Raw genomic sequence first — 15632 nt, 5'->3', positions numbered from 1 at the left:
CATAATCTACCTGGCTCACTTGTAAAATATTAGCCAAATATTAACCCATATAACTCAATGAATGTGTGTCCTATTATGTTATTACAACATTATTATTACAACAGTGGTTCTCAAAGTGGTTCTTCAGGGGGTTCCAGGTGGTCCCAGCTAAATTTGTTAATATATCAATTGAATTACTTTAACCCTATATATACACTATAAATTCGGCTATTTGAAAATAGGCAATATACAAGATCACAGCGATAGATCTGCATTTTTGAGTGGTACAGCCACTCCAAGAAACAGCAGTTTGTCCCTTTGTCTGTCTGTCTGTTTAGAGTACCAACAGGTGACTGTTGCGCTTCACATTGTGCACAGGTGCATGATGGGAAGTTGAGTTTTTAGTGTAACACCAGTAGTTTTTAACACCAGCTCAGAGTAGCACATGCACAGGTGCATGATGAGAGGCAGTACAGTACAGTCTATAGTCCGACAGCCAATAGTTCGACAGCCAATAGTCCGACAGCCAATAGTCAGCCAATAGTCCGACACCCCAACAGCACCACTCAGTTCAGACGGGTCTGTTTGTTTTTCACTGACAGATACACATTTATAAAACTTATGTTTGAGAACCACTGATTTAGAAGATAATGTTAGTGACCAAAAGGTCAGATGGTAGACCACAGAATTTTCTGTTAAGATGCTTTGAATGCAAACTTTTCTAATCTAATTTTCATACCTAACTTTTTGTATGTGGCTGGTGTATTGGTGTGTGTGTGTGTGTGTGTGTGTGTGTGTGTGTGTGTGTGTGAGACTGTGACAGTGAGTGACTACCATGTAAATTAAGAATTTTAATAAACTTTTGTTACTAATCAAAACTAACAGCTCATCTCCTGTGTCTAACTAAACACTAAACAATATCACAACACTGTGTGTGTGTGTGTGTGTGTGTGTGTGTGTGTGTGTGTGTGTGTGTGTGTGTGTGTGTGTGCATGCGTGAGAGTTATAAGCATTAATCTGAATTAATCTTATCTGATGTGAAAGGGCCCAGATGTCTCCTGCAGGGTCATGCTGAGCATCAGCTTGAGTCACTTCCTATTTTCTCTCATTTCCTCTGTTAGTGTCAGTGACAGAATGACAACTAGCTGCTGTGAAATAGAGCGTCGTAGGTCCCAGGAAATAATTCCCCATTAATTTTCCCCATAGACGTTTCATTTAAAGACGTATTTAAAGACGTTTACGCCGTGGACAAAGCCAACTCTTGTTGTGACAAATCATGACAATAAACACAATGTTTTGGGCCGATCAAATAAACAAGTGTTTGTATCCTGCCTTTTTTTTCTTCTTACTAATTATTTGATCCGCCCATAACATTGTGTGCATTGTCATGATTTTTCACAAGAGTTGGCTTTGTCCACGGCGTAAACGTCTTTAAATAAATACTTTTTGAAAAGTCTATGGGGGAAATTAATGGGGAATTATTTCCTGGGCCCTCATCAGGGGCGGGACTGTGATGCTACAACTAATGCATATGTGTGTGTGTGTGTGTGTGTGTGTGTGTGTGTGTGTGTGTGTGTGTGTGTGTGTGTGTGTGTGTGCAATTGCACATGCATGCGTTTTCTCTCTTGTCAGTTACAGCTGTCCAATTGTGGATTGAAGAGGAGCTGATCATTTGAACAGACACCCCCCTCCCCCCAAAAAGCAAGGGGAATAATTGTATATGAACCACCAGATCCTGTTTAAAAACACTGCTATTTTGACTTGACATGCCCATATATATTATATATATATATTTATATACCTGTGTGCATCGATTCGCTCAATGCACAACATTGTCGAAGTCGAATTAGCCTGACTAAGGCCAGGTTAGACCCCTTAAAGGACCACTTCATATAATAGGTCCTCACTAATAATCATGAAAAAAGAAATGTTTTTCTACTCGGTCTGTGTCTCATAGGAGGGCTGTGGGCAGTTCAGAAACAGTCTTCCAGTGACATCATCGATGGGGAATACAAGCTAATAAAAACTGCAGGCTTTCTAGTCCTGAAAAGTTGCAATGCGAAAATGGAAGCCATCGTTCTCACGATAATGAAAATTATTATTGTAAACAAATCTTGTTTAAAAAAGAATCTGCCTAATGATGATGTCACTGGAAGACGGTTTCTGAACTGCCCACAGCGCTCCTATGAGACACAGACTGAGTGGGAAAAAATCGTGCCATTTTATCATGATTATTAATGAGGACCTATTATATGAAATAGGTTGAAAAAGTGGTGAAGTGGTCCTTTAAATCAGCAATCACTGACCCACAATATTGAAGTACATCAAATACGTACATGTGCTCTGGGCTCTCTCTGTCTAAACAAAAGGAAACCAACAAAAACACAGTGCAGGCCGACATACTAGACCGAGTACACAATGCACACTTCAATGCACACTTCATGATGAGGAATTCCGGATCAATTACGAGTCAGACTTTTATCACGGGAGAACATGAAACACACAGATCTGCAAGTCCAACGACAGCTTCTCACTCTAGCTATTACATGACAAGACATTACCCAATAGTAAATATAAGAACTTATTAGCAAAGTACATAATGCATTATGCAATATACAGTACAGGATAACTTTACATGATACAACAGTATATGCAGTGCCTTTGGTTGTTCAGCAACCTATGTGAGCAAATAAACTGTTACTTAGACGGTCGTTGTGTGATGTTTGCTACAGTAAATGGAAGGCGTGAGAACAGTGTGGCAGTGTGTCCTTAATGATGTTTCGGGCTTTCCTTACAAGTTATGAAGTTGTGGTAGTTCTAATAGTCCTCCTGACTGAAATGGACAGTACAGTCTCTGCTGTGCTTTCTTGAGGAAGCACTTGGAATTGTGAGAACCATGAGAGGGTGTCTGATATTTATAGAACAAATAAATGTAAAACTATGAACAATTTTAACAGATGTCCCATTAGGAGTGTGATTACTCTGGTCCATTAAAGAGTGCTGTGAGTTTTGTACTTTTTCTGCTTTGCATGGGTCTATGGTTAACATTACTCTAAAAGACCCCCAGGTGTGGTTATAATATTGAAATATGTCTTCCCTGTGTATTTTTGGTTTATTCCTGAAAGCCTTTGAGTCAAAAGGCCCTATCGAAATAACATCATTTTAGTGACCCTAACCCCTCCCACATTATCATACAACAACAGCTGTGGGAGAGGCTTAAGTTCAGGGGGTGGTGCTAAGGTGAAAACCAGGTATACTTAATGAACTGGTTATTTTAGCCATTAGAGAAAGGCTGTTATCATGGCCTCATCATACCACATTGTTGGATCTTCCACTTCCCAATAGGTGATCAATGGTAACTGGAATCAGACTACTGACTTCAATTGTTACTAGCATCATTGTGTAATTGCATTCAGGACAGACTCCCCTATACTGCACGGAACCTTTCATCAATCAATATTGAGCAACTGAATGGCCTATGTACAGTACATAACACACCACCAGCCTAAGAATACAGTATGATGTAATAGTCAGAAGTGGTTGAGATGTGCAACCTTTTATTTGTAATACTGTAGGCCTATACATCTCAAACGACTCACACTCTTGTTGGTTTCATCACTGGACATTTAATTTGGCAATTATAAATGATTCCAGCTGAAGGTAAATAAATCACAACGGAAGCAGAATAAAGTGACTATCGAAGAGAAAACCAAACATTCACTTAAGTGGCTACATGAGTCCATACAGAATGGCCTAGCAAGTACTGCGTGGCATCACCCAGTACTTCCTTTATATTCAGTCAGCAGTGGTAGAACACCACAACGGTCATCAATACAGAAAAGGAGAAATTAAAAGAAATCTCAACTGAATGGTTTTTCCCCCATACATAACAAAAGGTTAGTTAAATGTTTAGCAGTAGTGATTCCTCATAATTCTATCTGAGCACGAATAGTTATAATACAGTTGCTACAATGACAGTTGTGAACCCCAAATCGCTATTGCAATGAAATAACAGGATCAACATTGAGCATACAATATTATAGTAGTGCAAAATATGTGGGAAATAGTCTACTACAATGATGCCATGCTGAAATGAACTGTGAACCCCTTGCTCAAGTCTTAGCCATTACGCTGCATTCAAGACACCTCAGAAATATTACAAACAACATGACATGACAACGGCTAGATACTGTACAGTGTACACGATCAACACTGCGTGGGCTGGTAGCTGGCAGCCCAGATGCAAAAGGCTACATTGAGATTTACATCATGGGCTACTCTACCACAACAGTGCAGACAACTAAAAGCATATAGTGCTATCAAAACAGTGGCTTAATATTGAAACACAGAAATAATGCCATTGTTTTGTTTTTAGTTTTTTCAAAAACATGCTATTCAACTATTCTGTTTGTGGAAGAACTCAGATTACTGAGTTGACTTGAATGCAGTTTATTCAGCAGCAGGAAAAGCTGGCCATTCAGTGGAAACCAAGCTAGGTAGGTAGGTAGCTCTGGTTATCACTTGTTGGCCCTGGTGTAAAAAGCAGGCCAATGAGTAAGCCCAAAAACAACACAACAAAACATAGCAGGCCTACACTGTACAATTTAAAATGGTCATTCCAACAAAATAACAATTAACTTGCAATAAATAAATTCATAGCTTGTTGTCTCCACCAGGCCGAAGGCATGGGGAGAGAGTATGTTTTGCACTCCGTCCATGTGTGTGTGAGTCCGTCCGTCAGTCCAGCTAATCTCCGGCACCGTTAACCCGGTCGATGACAAATTTTGCACACACACTCCACTGGATGCCAACGATGAACCTCTGCCCCAAATTTTCCAGAACGGCCTGTTATAGCGCCACCAGGAGGCCGACTTTTGAAAAACATATATATTACTCCTCCAGATTCTGTCCAAAAATCCCGCAAATTGTTACACACTATCTTTATAGAGTCACACATGACTATATAGTCTATAGTCATGTGTTCAAGACGGATCTGTCCGATATTTAATATTCCATCCTAATTGGCTAACAGTGGCTTTCAAAATGTACCAATGTACCATGAACGCAGCGTGCAATTTACGTGAAATATTTCACAGACTTTCCTACTAGGCTGAGGAATATTATATATCCCACCCTTTTCACATTGGCCTGTTATAGCGCCACCAACAGGTGAATTTTTGCAAAGCCCATTTTTGGAACAAAATGCCTCAAATCATCCAATTGCCATCCAAGGCGTAAGAAGAAATGGCACCCTTTTCACATTGGCCTATTATAGCGCCACCAGGAGGCCACAACCTGACCTGGCCTGGTGGAGACCGAGGGGCACTTTATCTAGTTAACTCTCTCTCTCTCTCTCATAAGAACACAATTATCAGGTCATTGCTTGGTTTATAAATACTACTATATTACTATATCCAGTAAAAATACAATATAATAAATATATCTTTTGAGTAAGCAAGATGGGACATAAAAAATATATAGAAATTTTCACCGGATCTTCACCAACTGTAATAAGATATTATTCGCTCTGAAGACAGTGCAGACTGAGCAGATTCATAAATAAGAGTTTAGCCAAGTTCTACCATATATAAAATGACCATACAATTTGTAATGGGCATCATAATACTATGTCAGTTCATCATCTGTACAAGGCATCTAAAGATCAGTTTACCACTGTAGCACTGTCTACGGAGCAATGGCTGACACTGAAACCTGTCGCCCTCTCAATCTCTTTTCATTAATGGCTTGTTAAAACCTTCTTTGAGCAGCGATTTCCAATGTCTTTACATCCACATCAAAACAAGTGTTTCAAAGAACTGATAACAAAAGCTTATTTTTTTCCATAAATAACATAATTAATGTATGCTGTCTGATCACTTCCTGATCCCCGATAAATGTTGGTATATTTAAATACTAAAATAAAAATAAATGGATGAATAAAAATTCCTCCAGAAAATCATTGCAATGTAGTTTAAAATTAAGAATAGAATTAGTCAATCTCAAACATCTGGAAAACAAAGTGCCTGACATATTGAACATTAAATGACTGCACACCGTCATGCTGCTGTTATTCTCCTTCATTTTCTAACATAGGCCTACCTAATATTCGGCGCCTATTACCATTACATCTATTTACCATTTTGAGTTGTTTCATGGATACCAAAGACTGAAAATTTTGGTCAACCGCATGAACCACCTCAAAGCTCTTCAAAAATCATCACATTTGATAAAAATGCTGTGCTAACCTGTGAGGTGTCAATATTTCCTCTTCCAGACACTGGTAATTAAGTTTCAAAACCGTTTTAAACATCACAATTGCTGTGAGCAGGGCTTCAAGTTCCTATGTTTTCTAGGTGGGCCTTCAAACTGAATAGATACAGTACTAACTACTGGGCCGATCAGTGCCAGATTTCTTGTGCACGCTGCCAGTAGGCCAAGAAGGAAATCCCTGCATATTGTTCACTAATTGTATGTTTCTTTTTTGTGTGAATGATTTTTACATTTTGTGAATTCATAATCCCAGTGTCACCAACCCACTGTCCCTCCATTATTTGGGCAAGACTGATTCATCAACATCAACATGTCAGAGATCCACAGGGAAGCCTTGAAATTATTAGACCCCTACATGTTTGTCTTATTGTGAGGTCCAGGCAGATCACAACATATGGTACAATACCTCTTGTAACATGGACTATGTGAATGTACTCACTCATTCTGGAAACAACTCAATAAAACCTTCTTTTATATAAACATTGGTATTTGAATTATAGGAAGTAGGGAAGGACGATGTGCGCTTCCCTTCTGGTTTAGAACGGGTCCATCTGGGAGTCTGGTTCATTCTTGCTTCTGATTGGCTTGAAGGCTGGCCTCCCATCGCTGCGCCATGGCGTTCTGTCGTTGTGGTAGCATGAGGGCTGGTGGGAACTGGGTGGGGAGGGAAGATTCATCTCAACCACTGGATTCAACATGGATGGATGGATGGGTGGGGAGGGGAGATTCATCTCAACCACTGGATTCAACATGGATGGATGGATGGATGGATGGATGGATGGATGGATGGATGGGTGGGGAGGGGAGATTCATCTCAACCACTGGATTCAACATGGATGGATGGATGGGTGGGTGGGGAGATTCATCTCAACCACTGGATTCAACATGGATGGATGGATGGATGGGTGGGTGGGGAGGGGAGATTCATCTCAACCACTGGATTCAACATGGATGGATGGATGGATGGGTGGGTGGGGAGATTCATCTCAACCACTGGATTCAACATGGATGGATGGATGGATGGGTGGGGAGGAGAGATTCATCTCAACCACTGGATTCAACATGGATGGATGGATGGATGGGTGGGTGGGGAGATTCATCTCAACCACTGGATTCAACATGGATGGATGGATGGATGGGTGGGGAGGAGAGATTCATCTCAACCACTGGATTCAACATGGATGGATGGATGGATGGGTGGGGAGGAGAGATTCATCTCAACCACTGGATTCAACATGGATGGATGGATGGATGGGTGGGTGGGGAGATTCATCTCAACCACTGGATTCAACATGGATGGATGGATGGATGGGTGGGTGGGTGGGGAGGGGAGATTCATCTCAACCACTGGATTCAACATGGATGGATGGATGGATGGGTGGGTGGGGAGGGGAGATTCATCTCAACCACTGGATTCAACATGGATGGATGGATGGATGGGTGGGTGGGTGGGGAGGGGAGATTCATCTCAACCACTGGATTCAACATGGATGGATGGATGGATGGGTGGGTGGGGAGGGGAGATTCATCTCAACCACTGGATTCAACATGGATGGATGGATGGATGGGTGGGTGGGTGGGGAGGGGAGATTCATCTCAACCACTGGATTCAACATGGATGGATGGATGGATGGGTGGGTGGGGAGGGGAGATTCATCTCAACCACTGGATTCAACATGGATGGATGGATGGATGGGTGGGGAGGGGAGATTCACCTCAACCACTGGATTCAACATGGATGGATGGATGGATGGATGGATGGTGGGGAGGGGAGATTCTGGGTGGGGAGGGAAGATTCATCTCAATCACTAGATTCAACATGGATGGATGAGTGCATGGAACTGGGTGGGAGGGGAGATTTCAGTTCAACCACTAGATTCAAGATAGATGGATGGATGGGTAGAGAGTGGGGGATGAATGAATTGAAACAGATGTGGAAAAAATAATTGATAGATGAATGGCAGATAGAATAACGGATGCTGGGAGATGAATTGATGAATAAATGAACTAAACTATGAATATTTGCTATGGGTTGTGAACTAGTGTTGTAATACTAGAGTCCTTAACCCGTCTCAATTCCGGTCTCGAGTCACATTTTAGTTTACTCGTCTCGGTCTCGCCCTTAATTTGATCTCGGACCAGGGGACTCTACCCCCAACGAGTCCACTCAAATCACGAATCACTGCAATGCAATAAATGTATTATAGAGATGTCCCGATACCAACACCAGTGTCGGTAAATAAAATGTTTGGGCATGTGGAGTTTGCTTTCGAGTTGCCCAAACTACAAGTGAAAGTTGGAGTGAGGAGTCTGCTATAAACACAACACGAGATATATAGCTATAAACACAACACAACACAACACAACACGACACAACACAACACAAGATATCTGTCTCTAAACAAACACCTCCGCTGTGCTCCATCTCCCCCTCTCTCCACACACAGACTACACACAACGTGTAGTCAGTGGCTCAAAAAGCTCATTAACTAATATTAACTACAATATATAAAAGAAAACACCCGCAGACATTTGTCACATGTTCCTAGTCCAACGTGTGAACAATGCAACGCAGCTGAACGGTAAAGCTTAGCATAGCATATGTGTCAAGTTAAGGCGAATGTCAAACCTTGATTTACGGTCAGTGGACTTTTTTTAAATAAATATTATCGTTATTCGGTATCGGCTAACACAGAAATTGTGGTATCGGGATCGGGACATAATTATAAGCAATCTGTCTGGCGCTTATAGAGAGCTATGTATGTAATGTAGCGGACGTGCCTGCCTGCTCTTGCAGTGTTTTCTGTAGCTATCTCGAACTCGACCCCCTCCCACACTCGGTCTTGACTCGGTCTCGCTTTAGATGGACTCGACATGTCAACAACACTATTGTGAACTGAATGGATTAGCAATTTAATCAGTCTCAAGCTTCATTAACAAATGAACAAATCAATCAGTCCCCAAATAGAAACATTTGAGTGAATGAACAATAAAGTGAAAATGACAAATGAATACATTTCAAATAAATTTAAATAATCATTTCAAAGTGAAGTGAGCGGTGTCCTTTATCATGATTAAGTATGATTACAAGAACGTCATCATAGATCACCAATTAGGCCCGCAGGGGCCTAAAGGTTTATACGGAATAAAAGGTTTGCCTTTTAGGATGCCACATGACAGGCTAGCACCGCTCAGAAAGAAAGAATGAATGAATGGATACCGTACACACATTGCGACAATAGTTATAAAAGTCATGAATGGTCATAGTCTTGCATTGTTTTGGGAGAACCGCTTTTTTCTACTTTGGTGGTTTCTTTGAATAAAGGTTAGCGTTTGTCTGCGTTTGAGCACGTGTGTTCAACAGTGAGATCCTACCTTGTGGTCACAGGACAGACTGGATCGTTCCATTCTGCGGTTCCTCGATGGGGACGGAGGTGAGGAGGCACTTCTGTCTGGAACCTCACCTACCATGCATTTACATGAGGGTGGTATGACAGATGGGCAGGGAGGAAGCATTTTTAAAATCATGAGACTAGTTAAATATAAGATTATCCCTCAACTATATGCATACAGTATCCTGGGAACCTTTTTCATATGATTTAATTGGGGAGGCAAAATGGCAAGAAGCATTTCCACCTACCAATCTAGTGAATCTACAGTTTGTTTTTCATTGCCACTGTTAATAATCTGAAAGCTGTACATTTTATGTCCTACCCAAGAATCAAACCCAGTGTGCGATATCAAACATCTGCTCAGCCTGGAGGGAAACCCCACTTCGCCAGAAGAGATAGTGTTTATGTGCTTCATACAGTAGCCTACTACTTGTCAACCAGTAGTATAGAGAGAACACTAGTTAACACCACAGATGTGCTACAGTAGTTATCTTATAATAACAAAGGTTACCATAGAGATTGGTTATAATAACATTTTATTCATTAAATAAGTTCCAGATTGCCGCTATATTGGAACTAGTCTAAAACATAGGTTAAAAATGGTATAAATAACAGTATGGAATAGGAATTCTTATGGAAAAGAGTGTAGTAAATAATACATACTGGTATAGCTAGCGTTATCATTCATCCCCAGCACCGTATCATATCTCTCCTTCTCCTGCACTCTTCGCCACTCTTCTTCTCTCCTCCTCTTCCTCCACTCCTCCTCCCTCTGCCTCCTCCACTCGTCCTCTCTCTGCCTCACCACGCGGATCTCCTGCTCCACCAGGGATTGGCTGCTGAGCGAACGTAGCTTGAAGAAAGGGTTGGAGGAGAAGGTGCTCTCCTGTGGTTCCACCGATAACGGAGCCGAGCTCAAGCAAAACTCTGATGCGCTGCGGATGATCAGATTGGAGGTCTCCACGACGATGACATTGGCGGACATGGTGTCCAGGCCTGCTGACCGATCGGAGAAGCCACCCGGGGAAAGAAGGCGGGTCCTGGAGGCATTGCGGGAAGAGTCTGGCTCCAAGATGATGACATTGTTGGCTGTCATCTCATGGTAGAGGGGTCGCGGTAGGGAAGAGGAGGTGGAGGAGGGAGAGGGGGAAGGAGAGATGGAGAGGGTGGGGGTGCGGCAAGCTGGCGGGCGGGGGGGTGATCGTCCCGTCTGCAGGCTGGCTGGTCTGAAGTGGAAAAAGTGAAAAACCTATTCAAATGTCACCTATATAATATGCTTTTTTTGCCGTTTGTAGGTCTGAAAATCATTGGTGTTCCATACTGTACATCTATGATTTATATGCATGAGGAATATGTTATCGGTCGCTTCTATGTTTTTCTATGCTTTTGTCCTGAATCCAGTCATGCGTTCATTGCGTTGCCTTGTCTATCCGATCATTTTATACATTCACATGATTAAAACAAATGAGAAAGAAATCAGGCTACTGCTTACATGAAGAAAAACAAATGTGTTTTTCTCCCCAATGCCAAATTCCATTGAATAATGAACTATACCTGGCAGCAGTGGCCACCTGGAAACCAGAAGGTTCTCGTGGCATCGTACCAAAGTGTTCCTCAGCAAGTTACTGAACTGCTGAGCAAAACACCCTAATTGCTCCAGACAAGTAGGTTGGCAGCTTGCATAGTTGCCTCCACCTTTGGTGTGCGAATGGGTGAATGAATGTAATGTACATTATAAGGTCCTATAGAAAAAGTTAATGCTCAGCATACCATCCATCATACTACAACATGGTCCATTTTGCTACTAACCCACAGTTGACCTGGGGAGACTGTAGACAACCACAATTAATCAATTAAAAACATTGTACAACCAGGTTACGATTGAGGGTACGGTAAGGCACATGACTATTTTGATAATGTCCACATTGCCTTAGATGGGGGATGTCAGAGTTATCCATACCTGGGCATTGTCAGTCCCTGTGTAACCATTCCCCTCTCTCTGCGGTGTCGCTCTTCTCTCTCTAGAGTGAGTCTGATCTCTCTCTCCACAGCGGTCTCTGTCTCCTCGTGGTGACTGCGGTATGAGGAGGAGTCATCCAGGCCTGAGTCTTCTGAACTGGGAGAGAGGGTTGAGGAGAAGGTAGGTTGTGTGTTGGGTTGAGGGACCTCCCTACAATATAAAAGGAGAAATAATGGTGGCATCATTGTGGGCTCAAAACAATACAATACAATGCAATGCAAGCAAAGGCCTACGTGTACTGAATGCACTGTAGTGTAATGATAGTAATAGCTCAAATCACCCAGCATTCTGAAGTTATAGCTCGGTTAACTACTGTCTACTTTTGCAGACTGTTCCAAAGCTGCTTCTTTTTCCACAGTTTTGTTTATTCAAGATTTCAGGGTATACATTTACTATTTACAATTTACAATTTAGGCATTTAGCAGACGCTCTTAATCCAGAGCGACTTACATTAAGCAAGAACAAAAAGCATGGGAATACATCACATAAAGACATTTATCATGAAACATGCGTAGCTAAGAAAGTAACAGTGGAATATCTATAATGAAACTATACATATAAGCTATACATCTATACTACTATGCTACACATATGTACTATGACGTGCTATGACATTAACCTGCCCTTGACCTATAATATATTAATTAGAGGCAAGGGTAGGGGTTAAGTGTCAGCCTAAGAGGGGAAAGTTCCAATCAAACTATCTTTAATATCACTGATCAAGAAATCTAGCGTTAATCTAGCAAAAAATGCGAGGATCGAGGAAAGCTCGTTAAATCACGCGTTACTTGTGTTTTAGCCGGGGGCTGCGTGTCGGTGGGTACAGCGAGCTGTGCGTCCCCCGGAAGCTCCCCTGACGTGTCATCCCTGGCTTGGGGATGGGCCATCCTTTCACCTCCTCTTCCATCTTCCTCCATTGCTGCTGGGCCAACAGGAAGTCCACGTGTTCGGAGTTGACATTCTCGCCGCGGGTCTCTGCAGGGACCTTTCCGAACAAACAAACCCATCAATTGTTAGAAAGAGGTAATATGGTGCCTCATAAATGTCAATCACACACTTATCCAGGCGCATGCAGGAAATAAAAAGGTACCCACTCTCAGAGAGGAAACAATATAGTGATTACAATAAGCATTATGACATTGTAAGAGAGGCCTCCTGAGCACCCAGTTCCACTGGGATAGAATACATGTTTTATAGCTTCACACGTTTGAAATCTGTATGTCTTGCTTTCTGTAAGGCTAATTCAACAGTATAACTTTCTGTAAGACTAATTCAACAGTACAACAGTACACTACAGGGTCAGCCTTACCTTCTTGTCCGGGTCGGTGGAGCTGGCTGTGGAACTCACTGAAGGAGAACGCACAAAGAGATCTCTCCTCCTTTCCTCCTCATCCTCAGCATACATCACTCCCCTCCTCTCGCTTTCCCTTTGATCCTCCATCTCGATGTGTGCCTTGTCCTCTCTCTCCTCCTCCTTATCTTCTCTCATCACCTTCTCCTCCAGCTGCTCAAATATGTCTGCCTCCTCATCCCTCTCTCCCGTCCTCTCATCCTCCTCGTCTTCCTCCCTCTCTTCTCCCCTCCAATGCTCCTTCCCAACCCACACATCCTCTTTCTTCCGCTCCTTTCCGTCTCCTCTGATGTCACAGGGTTTCGACACATTGAGGTAGTCCTCCCCAGCGTCGCTGTCTGATGACAAGATAGCCAGCTCTGCCTTGAGGCAGTCGCTGAGGTCGTCTCTGTCCTCCAACATGGCCGCAGGAACTGCGAGCTGTTCTCCTTTGTCTTCTTCACCTCCTTTCATGCCTTGTGTTTCTTTGCTTGCTCCCCCTGTCTGTCTTCCTTTCTCCACTCCTTGTGGCATCAGTAGGAAACCGCACTCAACTCCATCTAAATCGTTCTCTCCCTCTCCCTCCCTCTCTACCTCCTCCAGCTCATCAGCGATTGGCTCCCGTGCCCCATGGCCTTCTGGGTATTGGGGCCGTTCTGTTTCCTGGCTGCGGCAGCCAATCAGGTTGTCCGTTTCGGTTCCTTGCAGCAGTGGTGTTGAGCTCATCGCCGCAGCAACAGTTTCGGTCAGGTGTGCAGGATTGGGGGAGCTGTCGACAGGGTTACTGTTGCTGGGGCTACTGCTGTCGTGGCTACCGTCAGTGAGTTCAGGGGTTGTTCTTCGAAGCCCTGCAGTAGCTCTCTGTGGATGGACAGTGCACACTTTATTGGAATTTTACAAAACAACTATAATATAAATATATTTGTACCACTTAAACCCACTATTCTCAGTGAAACGGATCTGAGTTACAACTGTACTTGGATCTCTTTTTTTCCATCTACACCAAATCTCTAGCTGATCTACAAGCTCACAACGCTTTGTAAGCTTGTAGATATCTTTCGCAGAATGTTCGGCCCCCAGAATTGGGATGCCGGCATTCAAGTGGTTAAAGACTTTCTGTGATTAATTTATGTTTTATTAATACGTCTACACAGGATCTCCATTAAAATATGGGGATGACTATGAGGACATTCCATTTTAGGAATAAGATTCAAGCCAGTGACATCGTGTGTACGACACACCGAGGAACCATCCATGCACACACAATCATGTGACATTACATAATGATGTTGTGTTCCATTACACATCAATCCATTCTGCCACAGCGCATAAATGCTCACTTCTAATATGGGAACAAGTTCAGTGGTACCTTTGCACATTTATGGAATGCTTCCTGTGCTTAATTGCACAGAATGATGTTAATTTGTGTATTAGCGTATAGTTTCAGGCATGCACACACACACACACACACACACACACACACACACACACACACACACACACACACACACACACACACACACACACACACACACACACACACACACACACACACACACACACACACACACACACACACACACACACACACACACACACACACACACACACACACGCGCGCGCGCGCGCGCTCTTATTCACACATTAAACCATACAGGCATGCATGCAAATGGAAGCACCAATGCATTCATGCATGCACCCATGTGCTATACACACGCATGCATATGGAACACATACACAGTCACTAGAATAAAGCAGTGCATTTGCCCAGAAATATCACACACACAGGGTAAACTATCCAAGAGAAAGCTATCATGACCGTTACCAGGGCAACCCTGCGTTGGCTGTGAGTGGGTTACCAAACTATTATGGTCTGTCTTTCCATGTGCGGGTGACAGAATGGAGGCGTTGCCAAGGTAACCACATGGATGTATGGGCTGGCTTTCTACTGCAAACTGGACTAAACGTGACTGGGCAGTGGACATTATAAGAAGATAGAGAGCACACGCACACACGCACGCACGCACACGCGCACACACACACACACACACACACACACACACACACACACAACCATATAGTCATACAGTACATTGAGATTCACAGACACAATTAGAGCTTTTATATAAGGATTATCCAATGCAACACAACATTTTGTCAAAAACAAATTCCCATAATGTGGGCTTCCCACAACCGAAATGTTGCAGTATATTTTAATAATCCTGGCCGTCGTTGTCTTTTCAATAAATTGGAGATATGGAGTATTGTATACTATTTTTAACCTATTAAAACCGGTGTAATTTGACTCATTTTACATTTTAGCGTTGGCTATTCTAAAACAGCAGACATACAGTACAAGCCGACAGCATGTCACTTTATGCCGGCAGCGAGCTTGTACATACAGTAGGCTATTTTTGAAACATCTTTAAATTGTTTGAAAAATGTATTATGAAGTGAAAGGTTTGAGAACTACTGATTTAGAAGCCATTTGTAGAATGGGCCTCAGGTCCTAAATTCATTGCAGACATACAGTGTTCTATATATAACGAGTACATGGGAGATGATACAGTACTGTATGGTTTCAGAGCACAGCAGCAGAAGCTCACAGCTCTAATCTGATTCTGACCTAATATCATCGACA

The 15632-nt window shown here is 42.6% G+C and overlaps 1 protein-coding gene across 3 annotated transcripts in view; it reads left to right on the top strand.

Annotated features, from left to right (window-relative positions):
• The window catches only part of palmda (palmdelphin a), a 32373-nt gene that overhangs the window by 15826 nt on the left and 915 nt on the right, over positions 1-15632 (top strand). The window contains exon 10 of one of the 3 annotated variants that reach the window (XM_080779133.1): positions 12461-12684. In XM_080779133.1, the coding sequence (XP_080635259.1) occupies positions 12461-12618 (158 nt within the window). In that variant the 3' untranslated portion in view covers positions 12619-12684. Of the gene's footprint in view, positions 1-1611; positions 2963-12460; positions 12685-15632 lie in introns of those variants that run through there. The other 2 variants (XM_080779135.1, XM_080779134.1) reach the window with 2 other exon arrangements.

The sequence above is a fragment of the Protomyctophum bolini genome (genome assembly GCF_963924005.1).
Source record: "Protomyctophum bolini genome assembly, chromosome: 12".
Lineage (NCBI taxonomy): Eukaryota > Metazoa > Chordata > Actinopteri > Myctophiformes > Myctophidae > Protomyctophum > Protomyctophum bolini.
This window is presented reverse-complemented; position numbering and strand designations above follow the sequence as displayed.